The sequence below is a fragment of the Balaenoptera ricei genome, chromosome 4 (genome assembly GCF_028023285.1).
Source record: "Balaenoptera ricei isolate mBalRic1 chromosome 4, mBalRic1.hap2, whole genome shotgun sequence".
Classification (NCBI taxonomy): domain Eukaryota; kingdom Metazoa; phylum Chordata; class Mammalia; order Artiodactyla; family Balaenopteridae; genus Balaenoptera; species Balaenoptera ricei.
In genome coordinates, this window is record NC_082642.1 from 2,360,386 (window position 1) to 2,376,554 (window position 16,169).

The window sequence follows — 16,169 nt, forward strand, 5'->3', positions numbered from 1 at the left end:
AGTTCTTTTGATGAAATTATTTTCCACCATAGATACTGATTCTATGAGATAATTGTGTATGATTGTTCACCGTTATTTCTTAATTCATATTTTCTTAAATTGTTATATTTCTTAATTTCTTTCGATAATAAATAGTGAATAGTTATTTACCATTAAGCACTCTCAAAAAAAACTAAGGTTAGAATATCCCTGATAATGAATCTACAGGGTCTTTCAAATACAAGTAAGTGGTAACAAAATCAAAGCCATAAATTAAGCAAATGTCAAATTCCCTTAGTCTTATGGTGAGCAAAGACCACCCTCACCTCCCAAATCATATCATTAAGAAGAATCAGAAAAACTCAGGCATCATTAGCCTTCAGTGTTTTTGCAATACTGTGAAAGGAGGCAGAAATTGTTGCCACTATCTTTTATTTATTTTTTATTTTTTTGTTGCCACTATCTTTTATTCATTCACTACCATCCCTTCCCTGGTCTCCACACTTCCATTCAACAGGGGTCAAGAAACCCTCCTCCCAATTCCTCCCCCTAACCAGCTTTGGATCTCACATCATCAGTCCCCCCCATGTTGCAGTCACTTACCCATCCCTAGTCAATCCCTCTCATCTGAAAATTTTAGCTCTGGTTCACTGTCACTCTCTCCAATACTAGTTTTGCCATATGTTTTAGTGATTTCAATGACCTCCAAAGTAATCCTTCCCTGAACCTTTATCTTTCAGGCCCTTGACCTCTTCTGGTCTACTGATCTTGCACTCAGCACAAACTCAGCCACTCTCTCCCAATGGACATGCCTTAGACTTTGTCATTACCAATAGCTGAACCTCCCATGACCTCAGTTTCAAGCATCCCCCTTTCAAACCACCACTTTCTACTCTTCCAGCTTACTATCTCTGCTGATCTTACTCCATCAATCCTTTGGGCCTCTGGAGGTACAATTCACTGATCCTGCCCACTCTTCACTGTCCCTCTGCCTCCTCATTTTCCTGGCTTCAGTCCTCATTTTCCTCCCTGCTCAGTTTCAACCCCAAAATCCACCGTTACAATCACCCCTCTGCATAAACTCTCAGCATCTCTGCCTCTCTTTTCTTATCTTATGCCCTTGAAAAACCCCACCTGGACCTGCATGGTTGAACATGACTGCAGGAAAAGCACACGGCCATAGAGATGGTCTCACTTCAAATTTATTAGCATGAATCTCAAGCAGGCCCTTAATGCTGTCTGGCCACTTTGATCCATCCCTTTGGTCCATTCACTCTTCTGCTCTCATCATCCTCTCTCTCCTCAAACTTTCAACACCTCCCTTTCATCCTCACTAACAACTGATGACCTTGCTTCTGATTTCACTGAGAATACAGAAGCAGTAGAAGATAATTTCTAAAGATACCGTCACTGCCACCCCATCAACCCACCTACCAGCCTCAAAGCCCATGTACTCTGCCTTCTTTCATGTTACTTTCCTCTTGTGTCCTCAAGAAATCATTCCAGGTATTTTTTTTCTCTACTTATCTTAACCATTTTTTTCCTTCTCAAAAGAATTTCTTAATCAGTATGTAAATATACTGTCATTTCTTTTGTGTGTAAAGGCACCCTCTCTGACCACACTTGCCTGTCCAGCTTCCATTCCATTTCTAGGCTTCTCTTTATAAAATAGTCATCAAAAGAGCAGCCACCAGTGTTTCTCTTTCCATGCTCTCTTGAACCTATTCCAATCATGCGTGAGCCCCTGACTCCACCAAAACCGATCTTTTCAAAGTCATCAGTGACTTCCATGTTGCTAAACTGAATGATCAATTCTTGGCCCTCATCTTGCTTGACCTATGAGCAGCATTTGACAGGGTTGGTCTCCAGCCCTCTTGAAACGTTGGATTCTTAGGACTCCCTGCTCTCCTGGTTCTCCTCCTCCACACCCACTGCTTGTTTTCAATGTTCTTTGTTGGCTCTTCCTCATTTCCCCAACTTCTTAATGGGCTTCCCAGGTCACAGACCACGTGCTTTTGTTTTCTGTACTATCTATGCTCACTCCCTTACTATTCTTATTAAGTCTCATGGCTTAAACAGTATCTACATGTTGGTGACTCTCAAGTCATCCTACATCCAGCTCACATCTCTCTTCTAAACTCTGGATTCATATATCCATTTGCCTATATACCTCTTTTCTTGGATGTCTAATATGTCCCAAATCAATTGGCTCTCCCTCCTTCCTAAGTCTCTCTTCCTTCATTCTTCCACATCTCACTTACTGGCAACTCCATCTTTTCTGTTGCTCAGGCAAAAAAAAACCCCTTGCAGTCATCTTTGACTCTTCTCTTTTCTCTTGCATCCCAAATAGAGTCCAACAGAAGATCTGCCAGGCTTGACCTTCAAAACATAGCTATAATCTGACCATTTCTCACTACTTCCTCAGCTACCATCCTGGTCTAGATTCTCTTAGGTTACAGAAATAGTTCTGACGATATTGAATTGCCTGAACACCAAGGCTGCCTTTTCCCTTGTCTGGGGGATGTCTGGAAGCTGTATGCTACCCCAAGTCTCACACTCAGATTTTACCATTTCAGATTCATTCTTATGATGTTAAAATTGCCATCTCTACTTACTATTCTTTAAATATTTGCAGTTTCTGCAAGGAAATGTATATATAAAACCTTGTCCCTAAAACATTTAAGTTACATTATAAAAGTACATAAAATACATTAAAATATAGATAAAAGTGAGAAAATTAGGCAAAGGGAAGATAAGGATAGAAAAAAATTCATATGATGCTGCAGGTGAGGTGAGCATACAAATACATGCCATGAGGTTCTTCACACTTGCTAAATGGGAATAAGAGAGGAGTCTCTTCCTCTAAGATGTGCTTTAATATCAGGTTTCTTTTTGCATCATGATAAGGCATCATGATCACAGTGGCTCCCTGGGTCTGAGAAGGGGAGGGCTGTGTGGGGCAGGAAAGGCTCAGAAGGAGAAGTGAGGCAATGTTGGTCAGGAAGTCCCTTCTCACCTGAGACTGGGTCCTGACCTACACCCCAGTCATTCTCTGGTATCCTCCCCAATCTCCCACCTCCCAGCCCACCCCCACATGATACCCTGAGTACTTACCAAGACCCAAGCAAGAAACTCTGAGTCCTGATTTTCCAAGATTCCTAGAATAAAAATAAAGCAACACATGGTCATTTCGTCAGGTGAATTTTAACTGGGAGTATTAAATCTCACTTAAAAATTTTTTTTAATTGAAATACAGTTGATTGACAATGTTGTGTTAGTTTCAGGTGTATAAGTCTCACGTTTGATGCTGCTGCTCCTGACTAGAGCCATGGTAGAGGCAGAGCCCCAGAGGCAGGCCTGCGGTTTGCGGAAGAGACTCTTTCATCTCCATTTGGGCACTAGAAAGCCCAAAATGTGCTTAGGCTCAGCGCAACAACAAAGTGGCCCCGCAAAACATAGCTTTTCAGCCCTAATGATCTTCTTCATTAATTTGCTTACAAATGTATTGTCTCTCTCCTTCTAGAATGTGAGCTCCTTGAGGGCAACTTGATGGATAAGGATTATTAAAAGAACAAATACAAAATAATCCTTTAGGCTATTTAAACTAAATTTATATATATATATATATATATATATATATATATATGTGTGTATATATATATATATATATATATTTAACATCTTTATTGGAGTATAATTGCTTTACAATGGTGTGTTAGTTTCTGCTGTATAACAAAGTGAATCAGCTACACATATACATATATCCCCATATCCCCTCCCTCTTGTGTCTCCTTCCCACCCTCCCTATCCCACCCCTCTAGGTGGTCACAAGGCACCGAGCTGATCTCCCTGTGCTATGTGGCTGCTTCCCACTAGCTATCTATTTTACATTTGGTAGGGTATATATGTCCATGCCACTCTCTCACTTCGTCCCAGCTTACCCTTCCCCTTCCCCGTGTCCTCAAGTCCGTTCTCCATGTCTGCGTCTTTATTCATATCCTGCCCCTAGGTTCTTCAGAACCTTTTTTTTTTTTTTTTTTAGATTCCATATATATGTGTTAGCATACGGTATTTGTTTTTCTCTTTCTGACTTACTTCACTCTGTATGACAGACTCTAGGTCCAACCACCTCACTACAAATAACTCAATTTCATTTCTTTTTATGGCTGATATATTATTTTTTTTAAAAAAACTACACAGGGACTTCCCTGGTGGTCCAGTGGTTAAGAATCCACCTTCCAAAGCAGGGGACGTGGGCTCGATCCCTCGTCGGGAACTAAGATCCCACATGCCGCGGGGCAACTAAGCCTGTGCACCGCAACTACTGAGCTGGCGCCCTCTGGAGCCCGCATGCCACAGCTAGAGAGAAGCCCGCATGCTTCAACAAAGAGGCTGTGTGCTGCAACAAAAGATCCTGCATGCCGTAACAAAGATCCTGAGTGCTGCAACTAAGACCCGATGCAGCCAAAATAAATAAATAAATAAAATAAAAATAAAAAAGCTGAAAATGCAAACCTAAAAAAAAAAAAAAAACTACACAAAATTCCTACAAGAAGGTCAGATAGTCCTTAAAGGATTCTTTCCTTTCCCCATCAACACCTTTGCTTTTCATCCTTAAAAGTTAATCCAGGGAAAGGAAATATATTTTCATTCTCTAAGTAGGGAGAGAACTAGGTGCTCTAATCTTCACTGTAAAGTGTTTGTCTGTGGAGACCCAGACCCAACCCATTTTCCTGTCATCCACCTAACTGCCCTCAGAGAAGAAATCAAATTCTCAGAGAGAGGATGCCTCATAGAATTTTGTAGGGGTCCAGTGTGAGGAGATGAATCTTACACTATTGAAACATGGTAGAAAAGTATATTCCTTATTGTCTGATCAGATGCTCTTATAACAGCACAACTTTTCTCCTTACTTCTACTCAAACAAAATAGCACCAACTTTTCCAATAAAATTTTCCACAGCTCGGTTCTTCCAGGTTCTCTCTTGATTCTTCCACAGTTTGCCTTCTTTAGAGCTAGTAACCAGTGCTCTTGTTTTTGCATCTATTTCTTTTCCCTGCTTGCTATTATTGTCTATAAAATTCCACCTAAGCAACACATTTCATTTCCTAGCATGGTCCAAAGTGCATCACACTGCAAAGAGTTGAAAGACCCAGGTTTTTGTGCATTTGTTCCAACTAGCTAGATGACCTTGGAGAAATCACTTCCTTCCTTGGAGTTCAATTTCTTCATAGTACGATGGGGTATTAATACTTGTGCCATTCATTCAGGATCACTGTGGTGGGGCTGGAACATGATAATGTATGCTAATGTGTTCACAGTAAACGAATGCAAAGCGTAATTATTTTTGGTGCTTTCTGACTCTGCTCACCCTCTCACAGACATAGTGCTAAATTTTCCATATGAATTGGATATGTCCACCTGGCAGGAAACTATTGCATAAAGGTATGTGTGAAAAATATTTTGAACTGCTAAATAGGAGAAAAATAATTGGACCTCTCCCATGAAAATAATTTGCACCAGGAATTGCTCTTTTAGTAGTTTCTCAGAAAACCACAGGATGTACAGCCAAAAGATCTTGCTTTGTGGTCTAAAAGTCTACTTTTTTTTTTTGGCCATGCCACAGGGCATGTGGGATCTTATTTCCCCTACCAGGGATCGAACCCATGCCCCCTGCAGTTAAGCGCCGAGTCCGAACCACTGGACTGTCAGGGAATTCCCAAAGTCTGCTGATTTTAAAGGATAGGAATCTAGAGCAAAAGCTATATAGTGGGGAGAATAAAAAAAGACCTACACCAGAACAAAAAAAGCAAAAAAATACATAAGTGACTAACAGTCTTCCAGGTAGAGATACTTGACATTGATGAATTAGTGAAGATTTATTCACAGGTTACCCTGTTCAAGGCAATGTGCAAGGACGTGTGGATACAGAGAGGAACAAGGCACAGTTTTCTACCTTTAAGGAGTTCTCTATCCTCTACCTTTTCTGAGGGACACAGAAAAGCAACCATATAGTCAGAATACGGTGTGGTATATCCTCCCATGGAGGTCTTTCAGAGCACATGGAGGAGCTATCTCAGGTTTGTATTTGCATAACTATGTGGGTGTCACGGGGAAAAAGATCAAGGTAAGGAGTTTCATGTAATTTTAGTATCTTTCAGTGACTCTGAGCACAAGAGGGAACCGTAACTTGGTGCAGAAAACTATGCAAAGGAAGAAATTTTTCTAACAAACTCAAATAGGGCAAGGTTGTGACACTGGGCACTTACTGAGCAGCATCTCAGCACCCAAGCTAGGGAGACCTGCCCTAAGTTTCCTTACGACAGTGACTTAGGGAGATGATGATCACTCTGCTATGGGTGTGGAAGGCCAAACTTGAGAAACTTGAGAACTGTCAGCCAACACAAACTGCAAAGTAACAAGCACTCAACATGGCCCATTTTATTGCCATTGTTGTTTAAACACCCAGGGCAGATTTTCTGGAATGAAAGCCTTAGAAGATTTTGCACTGTAAGAAAAGTTCAATTAGAGACAAATATCGATACAGTGGTGATAGGTCCCGCACTGAGCCTTAGTGTTTTTATTTCCTTTAACTCTTTCTCTGAATATTTTTACCTGCTAGAAGGAATGATTACCAAATAGAGTTGGTTGTTTTTATTTATTTTTTATTTTTAATATTTATTTATTTGGCTGTGCCAGGTCTTAGTTGCAGCACGCGGGATCTTTAGTTGTGGCATGTGGGATCTAGTTCCCCAACCAGGGATCGAACCTGGGCCCCCTGCACTGGGAGCACGGAGTGTTAGTCACTGGACTACCAGGGAATTCCTTACAGTTGGCTGTTTTTAAAGTGAGAGGTATTTTCCGTGCATAAGCCATATCTGGTCTCTAAGTCTTATTTTTTCCAGGGGTAATCCCACGTTCATGTCTGCACAATACTGAGTGGAGGTAGGGTGATTGTTTAGGCCCTCTGATCCATTTAAGCTCTGCTGGATAACAGAAGCCCAAATACTTGACACATTTGATCTAATGAGCCCAAAATACATCATCTGAAAGCTTGTTTGTGTGGCTATAACACCGAATAATGGCCAAGTTTACACATCATGCTGGGCTGTGACAGATGTCCTGGAACCTTCTCTATCCCAATCATATGGAATTTTCATGCACACTTCATGACCTTGTGTGACATTGTGCATTGAAACAACTTAATGTAATTGCATTTTATTTCTTAATTCCTCAGCGTTAGCACAGGTGAGGCCACAAAAAGATTCTGTAAGCACATCAAATGTATAATTAGATTGAATTTCTTTCCCATTTGATTCAAAACAGTTGCATTGTACTGGTTTTCCTATTTTATCTGTGTCAGATATACCAGAAGGAAGTCTCACTGTGTTCATTTTTAGTATGTGCTCCTGTTCAACTCAAAATAAAAGCTCCTCTTTCCCAGGTGAACCTGAGCTGCTCGTCTGCTAATATTAGAAATGAATGACATCAGTATGGGGGCACGGGACACTTAGCTTTGTCAGTCAAATTTTGGAAATCCTAAATCTTAAATCAAAGCTTCAGGAAAGAGTTACTGCAGAAGGGATATAGCTTCTTGAGAAGCCAAGGTTACATTTCTTCTTTCTGAAAGCAGAATTGTCCTCTCAGTGTCTGAACTTGTTTTAGGACAATGGTTAGTTCCATGGCAGATGCATTAAATATAATTTCTAGTGTCATTTTGTGGAGCACCCATCATGCACTTTTTATTTTAAGGCGATAACAGAATTGTGAGAACTAAAATCCAGTGTCACTTAGGCACAGTATCAAATGCCATTTGATGCTTACAGGTCCTTTACAAATCAAAGATGCTTAAAGCAGAAGATTAGCAACCTAAATGTGCTGTTTTAAATTGCTTGCTTCTGAATACGTATATCTTAGACATTACTCACAGTTGTAAACTGCTTGGAAGAGAGGAATAGCTAGCTAAAATAGGTACCTTGCATTTGACCAAGAAAGATGCATATTGCATAGGACAAAAATTCCTTATTTAAAGGTTGACACAACAGAGACAACCTGAAAGTACATGTAAGGGACTCCAGTGGCCTTGTCAAGCTGGCAAAAGCAAGTTTGGTTTGACCTGGTTTTCATGTTCTCAGATCATTACATCATCTGCTGTTTTAGTCTACTTGAACAACTTTCTGATCCCTCTAAATCACACTCTGCTGTGTGCGGTGCCTTACCTGGAAGCTACTAGTCAAATCCGGGGTATGGAATGAAAAAAAAAAAAGAAAGAAAGAAAGAAAGAAAGAAAGAAAGAAAGAAAGAAAGAAAGAAAGAAATGTACATTTAATCTTTCTTGAAAAATCCAGAGAAGAAAGTATGTGCATTTGTCAGCCAGCTGGTTTTGATAGTTGTATGAGAACATACATTTTGACAGCCATGAAGGTGACTATAAATGGTAATAACATTTTCTTATGAGGGCACCGTTCATCACTGTTGATAGTGAATAATGATTCATTTGGAAACCACCAGGCACATAAATGATTTAGCCATGCATTTGGATGACAGACATTGATAAGTAGCACAATGAAACTTTCTTTCCTTTATCTAAGTAGCAGCAAAGTAGAATGGGATTATTTCAGATTTTTTGATTTAAAGGTTCCAGTCATTGTCTGTTGTAAATTCCAACTAGGTTCTTATTCATTTTCTTTGGAAATATAAAATCACCTGTTGGTCTGTGTCATTCTAGAAAAGTCTACAGAAGTATGGCAAAAAGAGACTTCCCTATAATTAATTAATTAGTTCAATAGAGATGTACCGAGTTTCAACTACATACCAAGCCTTGTATTAGGGTGTGGGGATGGGCTGAGTAGCAGACAGTTGCTGCTTTCATGGAGCTTACATCATAGAAGGGGAAACATGTCAAACAGTGAATTGATTGTTTGACCATAGTACTAAATAAAAGAACAGTATGCCCTAAGTGAAAAATTGCCCTGTTGGGAAAGCTGACCTGGTCTGGATGGTTAGGAAAAGCTTCCCTAGGGAAGCAGCATTTAAACTGAAATCCAAAGAAGTAGGAAGTAACTTAATGAAAAGAGTAGGGATCAGCATTCCAAGCAGAGTGAACAGCACATGCAAAGGCTCAGAGGCTGGAGGAAGCATGGGTAATTGAAGAACGAAAAGAAGTACAGGTCAGGGGAAGAGTAGGGTGCAGAGTGAGCCCAGGTGAGTCTGTTGGGGGTGGTACGAAGCAGCTGAAACTGGGCCTTACCGATTATGTTACCGATTTTGGTCTTAATATGAAGGAGTAATGGAAAATTGCTGAAAACCTTAAGCAGGAGAAATGGGGTGAAGGGAGGCAAGAAGAGGAGCTTGGAGGCTGCTTTGGCAACGATGATGAGAAGTGATGGTTCAGATTCAGTCTAGGTATTCTTAGTGGGCAAAATCTACAGGACTTGGTGTTTGAATAGGAGGGTGAAAGAGAAGGAGAAGTAAGGGTCCATTCTCAGGTTTCTGAATTGGGCAGCTGGGTGAAGAAAGGTGCTTTTCACTGAAGTGGGGTTCATTCGACAAACAGAAGGGTTTTGACCACCTTTGGGCATGTGGGCAAGATATCCACATTAGTTGCCTGGAGCTCAGAGCAGGGAGAGGGTTTTTCTGGGTATCAAGGGTAATGAGTGCCATGGGCTGGGGTCAGCTGCAAAGGGAGACAGCGTTCAGTTAGAGAAGAGGGGGCCAAGGCTCGGCTTTGAGGGGCTCCAACATTATAGGTGGCCTAGAGGAAGCTACACTGGCAAAGGAAACTGAGAAGGAGGGGTCAAGATGTAGGAGGAAACCAGAAAGTGATGCTGTCAAAGCTAAAGGTGGGTCGGTTTCAACAGGGTGTAAGTGGCCAGTACTGAAGGCTGCGGGGAGGACAGAGGAACGCCCTTCACGTTCAGCCCCACAGCGACTGCTGACGACTTCTGAGCAGTCATTTCAGTGGTTCTCTGAGTGGTTTCAGTGGTCCTGTTCAGTGGTTCAGTGGTTCTGTGAGTGTCAGGTCGGTCAGACTGAGGAGGGGGAGGTACAGAAATAATGCTTACTAACTGTGTGTGACCTTGGACAGGTTACTTAAACTTTTTAAGTCTCTTTCCTCATTCACAAATGGGGATATTAATAGCTCACTGCTTTTTATTTTCCAAAGAGTAAGAAAATATAAATACAGCACCAGTCCCAGGATACTTCAGTGTTCAATAAATGCTATTTACTTTCTTCCTTTCTTATTTTCTAGGAAAACTGGTGTCTCAAACACTGAATCTGGTGAGGTTCTGGTTCAGGTACTAAAGCTGTTAGGAGGTTGCCTCTGTGGCTTTCAAGACCTACTTCTGTGACTCTATGATCCTCTTACTTCGTGGATTTGTGCTTAGACATTGCAAACTTCCTGAATCTATTTTATGTGAATTGTGAGTCATTTTGCTATAATCATTAGGATAGTGGGAAACAGGGGATAAAGATAGATAAGGGAGGCGAAGGAGAAGGTGACACTTGGTTGGTAAAGGCAGTTTGGAGAAATCATGTGGGTCTGAGAAATTTAGAACCTTTCTTCCGTGATTGCCAGGAGGGAAATGGAGTTGGAACACAAAGTTGTGTGGATGGGGCAGAACTTGGATGTTCTGCAGGGGTGGGGATAGGGAGAAAGGTTGAGAAATGCTCACTAAAATCTACTTATCACTTCAATAAAAGTTACTCACTGCTTTTTCTGTCTCAAGTATCCAAGGCATCAGAATAGCTGAAACTCAATAATTCAGAGTCTTAAATCAGAAGAATCTAGAACCTTTATCTCAGGGCATATCACTTGGGGTTCATGAACTTGAATGAGAAAAAATACATTTTTATTTTCACCAACACCTAACTGAAATGTAGCTTCTCCTTCAAATATGAATGTAGGCAAGAAACCACAGAAGTACCCACATTAACTGTTACTTTGCCACCAAAAGGAATTACAGGTATTTTTCTACCACATCACAGTTGTCTCAAAATTTCAAAAAATTATTTGCACTCACCATTTACACTCATCACCTTTTGGAAACTGCGGTATTCGATGCACTCCTAGAGCTTGTTGTTTAATATATTCACAAAGAAGTGCATAGACTTCCCTGGTGGCGCAGTAGTTAAGAATCCTCCTGCCAGTGCAGGGGACACGGAGGAGCCCTGGTCCGGGAAGATCCCACATGCCGTGGAGCAACTAAGCCTGTGCGCCACAACTACTGAGCCTGCGCTCTAGAGCCCACGAGCCACAACTCCTGAAGCCTGCTCACCTAGAGTCCGGGCTCCACAACAAGCGAAGCCACCGCAATGAGAAGCCCCCTCACCACAGCAAAGAGTAGCCCCTGCTCGCAACTAGAGAAAGCCTGCGCACAGCAACGAAGACCCAACGCAGCCAAAAATAAAATAAATTAAATTAAATAAATAAATTTTTAAAATAAACAAATAACTAAAAAGTGCTTTTAAACACATAACATAAAATATACAGGAATCCGATTAAATGGAAATACAGTTCAAAATATTTAAAATCCAAATTTGTGACCTAGTAAGACATGCACTTCAAAAAAAAAAAAAAAAGATTCTGAAGAACCTAGAGGCAGGACAGGAATAAAGACACAGACATAGAGAATGGACTTGAGGACACGGGGAGGGAGAAGGGTAAGCTGGGACGAAGTGAGAGAGTGGCATGGACATATATACACTACCAAATGTAAAATAGAATAGATAGCTAGTGGGAAGCAGCCACATAGCACAGGGAGATCAGCTCAGTGCTTTGTGTCCACCTAGTGGGGTGGGTTAGGGAGAGTGGGAAGGAGACGCAAGAGGGAGGAGATATGGGGATGTATGTGTATGTATAGCTGATTCACTTTGTTATAAAGCAGAAACTAACATACCATTGTTAAGCAATTACACTCCAATAAAGATGTTAAAAAAATAAGATATGCACTTCTTTGTTTTTTTCTTATAAACTTATTTATTTTTGGTTGCATTGGGTCTTCATTGCTGCACACGGGCTTTCTCTACTTGCGGTGAGCGGGGGCTACTCTTTGTTGCAGTGCACAGGCTTCTCATTGCGGTGGCTTCTCTTGTTGCGGGGCACGGGCTCTAGGCTCGCGGGCTTCAGTAGTTGTGGCTCACGGGCTCTAAAGTGCAGGCTCAGCAGTTGCTCTGCAGCATGTGGGATCTTCCCGGACCAGGGCTCAAACCCAGGTCCCCTGCACTGGTAAGCGTGTTCTTAACCACTGCGCCACCAGGGAAGTCCAAAAGCACTTTTTCTAGGGAGTCTGTAGGCTTCACCAGACTGCTAGAGGGGTCCGTGCATCAAGAGTCTCGAATGTAGCTAAAAGATAAATGTTGTTTTAAAAAAAAAGCCTCTTGGTTCATCCATCTGCCACAAAGCAACATGAGTTTACAAGCATCTTTTTCAAACTGGGAGGGAAGGCAATCCTGAAAAGTTTTGAAAGCGAAATTAAATATGCCATACCCTAGAGCTACTATTTAAAATGTGTATAATAAAGTTGATAGTGTTAGTGTTTATTATCCCTTTGTTTAATTTTAGTAAATTACAAAACATTTTTAAGGCCCTTGCTGAATTTACTTCCAAATTCAGGCCTGCTGCTTGTATTATCTCTACATGGGTATAAATCCATGACCCTAAGGTCTCCCGTTACAGGGCCCCTCAAGGGCCTCATCCACCCACCTACAGTCGGGGAGTCTGCCATGCTTACCCCTGAGGATAGAGGAGACGGAAGAGGATTCGCCATCCCCGGGGCTCTGGGTTTCAGCCTCATGCACGATATTTCTTTTGTAACAATTTACTTTAATGTGATTCATTCATTTCAACCATTTATTTCCTATTTCATTCCGTATTATATTTGTGTTTGTTTTAACATAAAATAATGTTTCCTTCCTAAATCTTCAAGCAAGTTTGTTGTCTCAGAGATGTGCCATGTTGGTCCCATGGCTTTACTAGGTATCCCTTGGCACCCTTTGCTGTCCCAGTTTGAGAGGCTTGGCTATAAACTATTATCAGTCATTTATACCTTAGTGTGAAGAAGTTTCAGAGCTTTTTCTTACATAGTTTGGAGGGATTAGAAGGAGCAATCAAGAAATAAAGCACTAAACCTCTGACAGAATTGGAAGGGGGAATAAAAGTGGAGTGGCAGGAGGATGAAGGAAGTGGGCCCCCAAATGGGAGAACACACTTTTCTACCTTCCAAATTTTGTCCAAGATCACATCTCTCCTCACAACAGAATGATCACACTTTCCTATGTGAATATCACACATGTACTTGCATTTTCAACACTAAGAAGAGAGAATCTAAAGATTTCAAAGTTTTCTTCACCCTGGGGTGATGATTTATTTTCAAAGAAGTTCCACAAGATGAAGCAAAGGTAAAGCCTTCTCTGTCATCTACTTTGTAATGAGAGCTGTGTTCGTTTCCACTGTAATGAGCTGTGTAGTTTTCAAAGGCAAAGTAAAACAAAAAAGCATCTGAGACAGAGCTCATGCTCCACATCTTCCCAATTCCATTTACTGTGCATGAATTTCTTGCTTTATCTTTAGAAAGTAAAGTCAGCCATGTGATGGAGACTGAGGCGTGAGCCTGACTGAGGGGCAGGGTGATATTTAAACATGCACTTAAAAGTATAAGGTTGCTTCTAGCCATCATGCATTAGTTTGCCTTTCACTTTCCTTGACAGAGGAACATAAAATTAATGCCTGTTTTCTCTGTGTGCCCAATCCTTTACACCTGCTGTCAGAGTGCCATATATCACGGCGCATATTGTACTCATTGTGTACAAGGTTGTTTCTCCTTCCAGACTGAGATCTGTGAGGGTAGCAACTGTGTCTAATGCATCTGTTTATTCCCAGCACTTAGCAAAGTCCTGGGCACATAGTTGGTGTTCAGTGATGCTCACAGTGGGTGCTCTGATGCCATCATTTTGTTGTGGATAAAGACTGCATTGTCACTCACTTGTACTACTCTTGTTGGCTAGGGAGGCTCTGTGGTTTACTGGGAAACACTGGGCAGCATAGTGTGGTGATGATATACTTATAGTGAAGAAGTGCCTGTACTATTTCCTATCACTGAAACCTTGGGAAGTTTACGAAACCTCTCTGTGCCCCATAGTTACTAGGGATAATAATAGAAGCTACCTCACAGGGTTGTTGTGAGGTTTAAGTGTGAGGATTAAAACCTTTAAAGTAATGTTTCACACATGGTAAATGCTAAGTGCAAGCTGTTATCAGATAGACACAGGTTTGAATCCAAGCTCTGTTCCTGGTAGCTATGGACATCTCATTTCACCTCATACAGGTTCCCTCTTCTGTAAAATAAGTTACTATGCCCTCCCTGAGTGGAGGGATACAGCAAACATTGTAGCCTTTCACTCTTTCAACCAATGTAGGTGTTAGGGCTCCTTCTTCTATTTTACAAGAGGCTGGAGCTTGGGAACCTGCTTAGCAAGATGCATTCTATCCCCATCCATACCATTCCTCTTCTCCCTCTGACCCTTCACTTAAGTGTGGTCACTGTTCCAATGGGAGGGTGAATCCCAGCCCTCTAGTATTTACAGCCTCAAAGCCTAGGGCTGGGGCTAAAGGGAGAGTCATGACCAAGGTCAACTTCTATGTCCAGCCTGCTCTTACTTGTTGGTTCAGTCAGTCCACCTGCAGGTCACCCCATGTGAACTTCCAGTGTACACTTCAAATCCAGAATATCAATCTGTGGCCCCGCCTCTACCCCCTCCAAAAAATAAGCAACATATTTTAACTCCCACAGACCTCTTCCCTCTCCTTTGGCCTCCACAACCAATCAGTCAGCAAAATCTGAGGAGCCCACTTCTGTACCATCCCTCACCTACATCCTGACTTCTTCGTTACCACCACCAGATCAGACCTTTGTATTAATGGCTTCCTAACTGTTCTTCTGCCTTAGAGCTTCTCCTACGCTTTCGCTGTTTATCTCTGATTAGCTTTATACCTTCTTATTTGTATGTAGTAACTATTTTTCATGTCTTATTACCTTTCCTCAACTGCAAAGTACTTGACGGAGAGATCCAAGCCTGATTTTATATTTGACTTCCTTATAATACTTTGTCTCATGGAGATACCAGTAAATATTTCATTGACTAAATTAACAATCAAATGACTAAGTCTGAGAAGTCTTTCTTACCTTCCTGATGTGAACTTCCAGAGTCTGATATTATTTTAGTCCTAATTCTTTTGTGTTTAGATTGACTATTAAAATTCAGTTGTCCTATTCAACATCATAGTGCAATAAGGCGATACAAAGAAATAAAAGGCATGCAGATCGAAAAGGAATAATAAAATTGACTCTTGTTGAAGACAACATGATTGTCTATGTAGAAAAATCCCAAAGAATCTACCAAAGAGCTCCTTGAACTAATAAGTGGATTTAGCAAGGTTGCAGAATACAAGGTCAATATACGAAAGTCAATTGTATTCCTAGCAATGAACAATTGGAATCTGAAACTTCAAAGAAAAAACTATTTGCAATAGCACCCCAAGAATGAAATATTTATTCACAAATCTATCCAAATATGGGCAGTATCTGTATGCTAAAAGCTATAAAACATTGAAGAAAGAAATGAAAAAGGATTTAACTAAACGGAGAGACATAACATGTTCATGGATTGCAAGACTCAATATTGCTAAACTATCTATTCCACTCAATTTGATCTGTGGAGTAAAGATAATCCCAATTCAAATCCTAGCAAAATGTTTTATACAGATCAACAAGGTGATTCTCAACTTTATACGGGAAGGTGAAAGAACTGGAATATTCAAAAGAATTTGAAAAAGAATAAAGTAGGAATCACTCATATTACTTGATTCCAAGATTTAATATAAAGCTACAGTAATCAAAGCAGTGTGGTATTATCAAAAGGAATGAAGCACATATAAATGGAACAGAATAGATAGTAAATGGAATAGAATAGATAAGCCAGAAATAGGCCCACACAAATATAGTCAACTGATTTTTGACAAAGGTACAAAAACAATTCAATGGAGAAAAGATAGTTTTTTCAAGAAATGGTGTTGGAACAAATGGAACAATTGTCCATATGTAAAAAAAAAAAAAAAAAAAATGAACCTGATACACACCTCTCATCTTAGGCAAAAATTAACTCAAGATGGATCATAGTCCTAAATGTAA

At 40.7% G+C, this 16,169-nt stretch overlaps 1 protein-coding gene across 5 annotated transcripts in view; it reads right to left on the reverse strand.

Annotated features, from left to right (window-relative positions):
• KCNAB1 (potassium voltage-gated channel subfamily A regulatory beta subunit 1) overlaps positions 1-16,169 on the reverse strand; it is a 408,264-nt gene that overhangs the window by 115,902 nt on the left and 276,193 nt on the right. For all 5 annotated transcript variants that reach the window (XM_059920067.1, XM_059920065.1, XM_059920066.1 and 2 more), the window contains exon 2: positions 3,094-3,137. Coding sequence is in view for 2 of the 5 variants with exons in the window: in XM_059920065.1 (XP_059776048.1) it covers positions 3,094-3,137 (44 nt within the window). In the remaining 3 variants the exon portion in view is untranslated. The remainder of the gene's footprint in view (positions 1-3,093; positions 3,138-16,169) is intronic.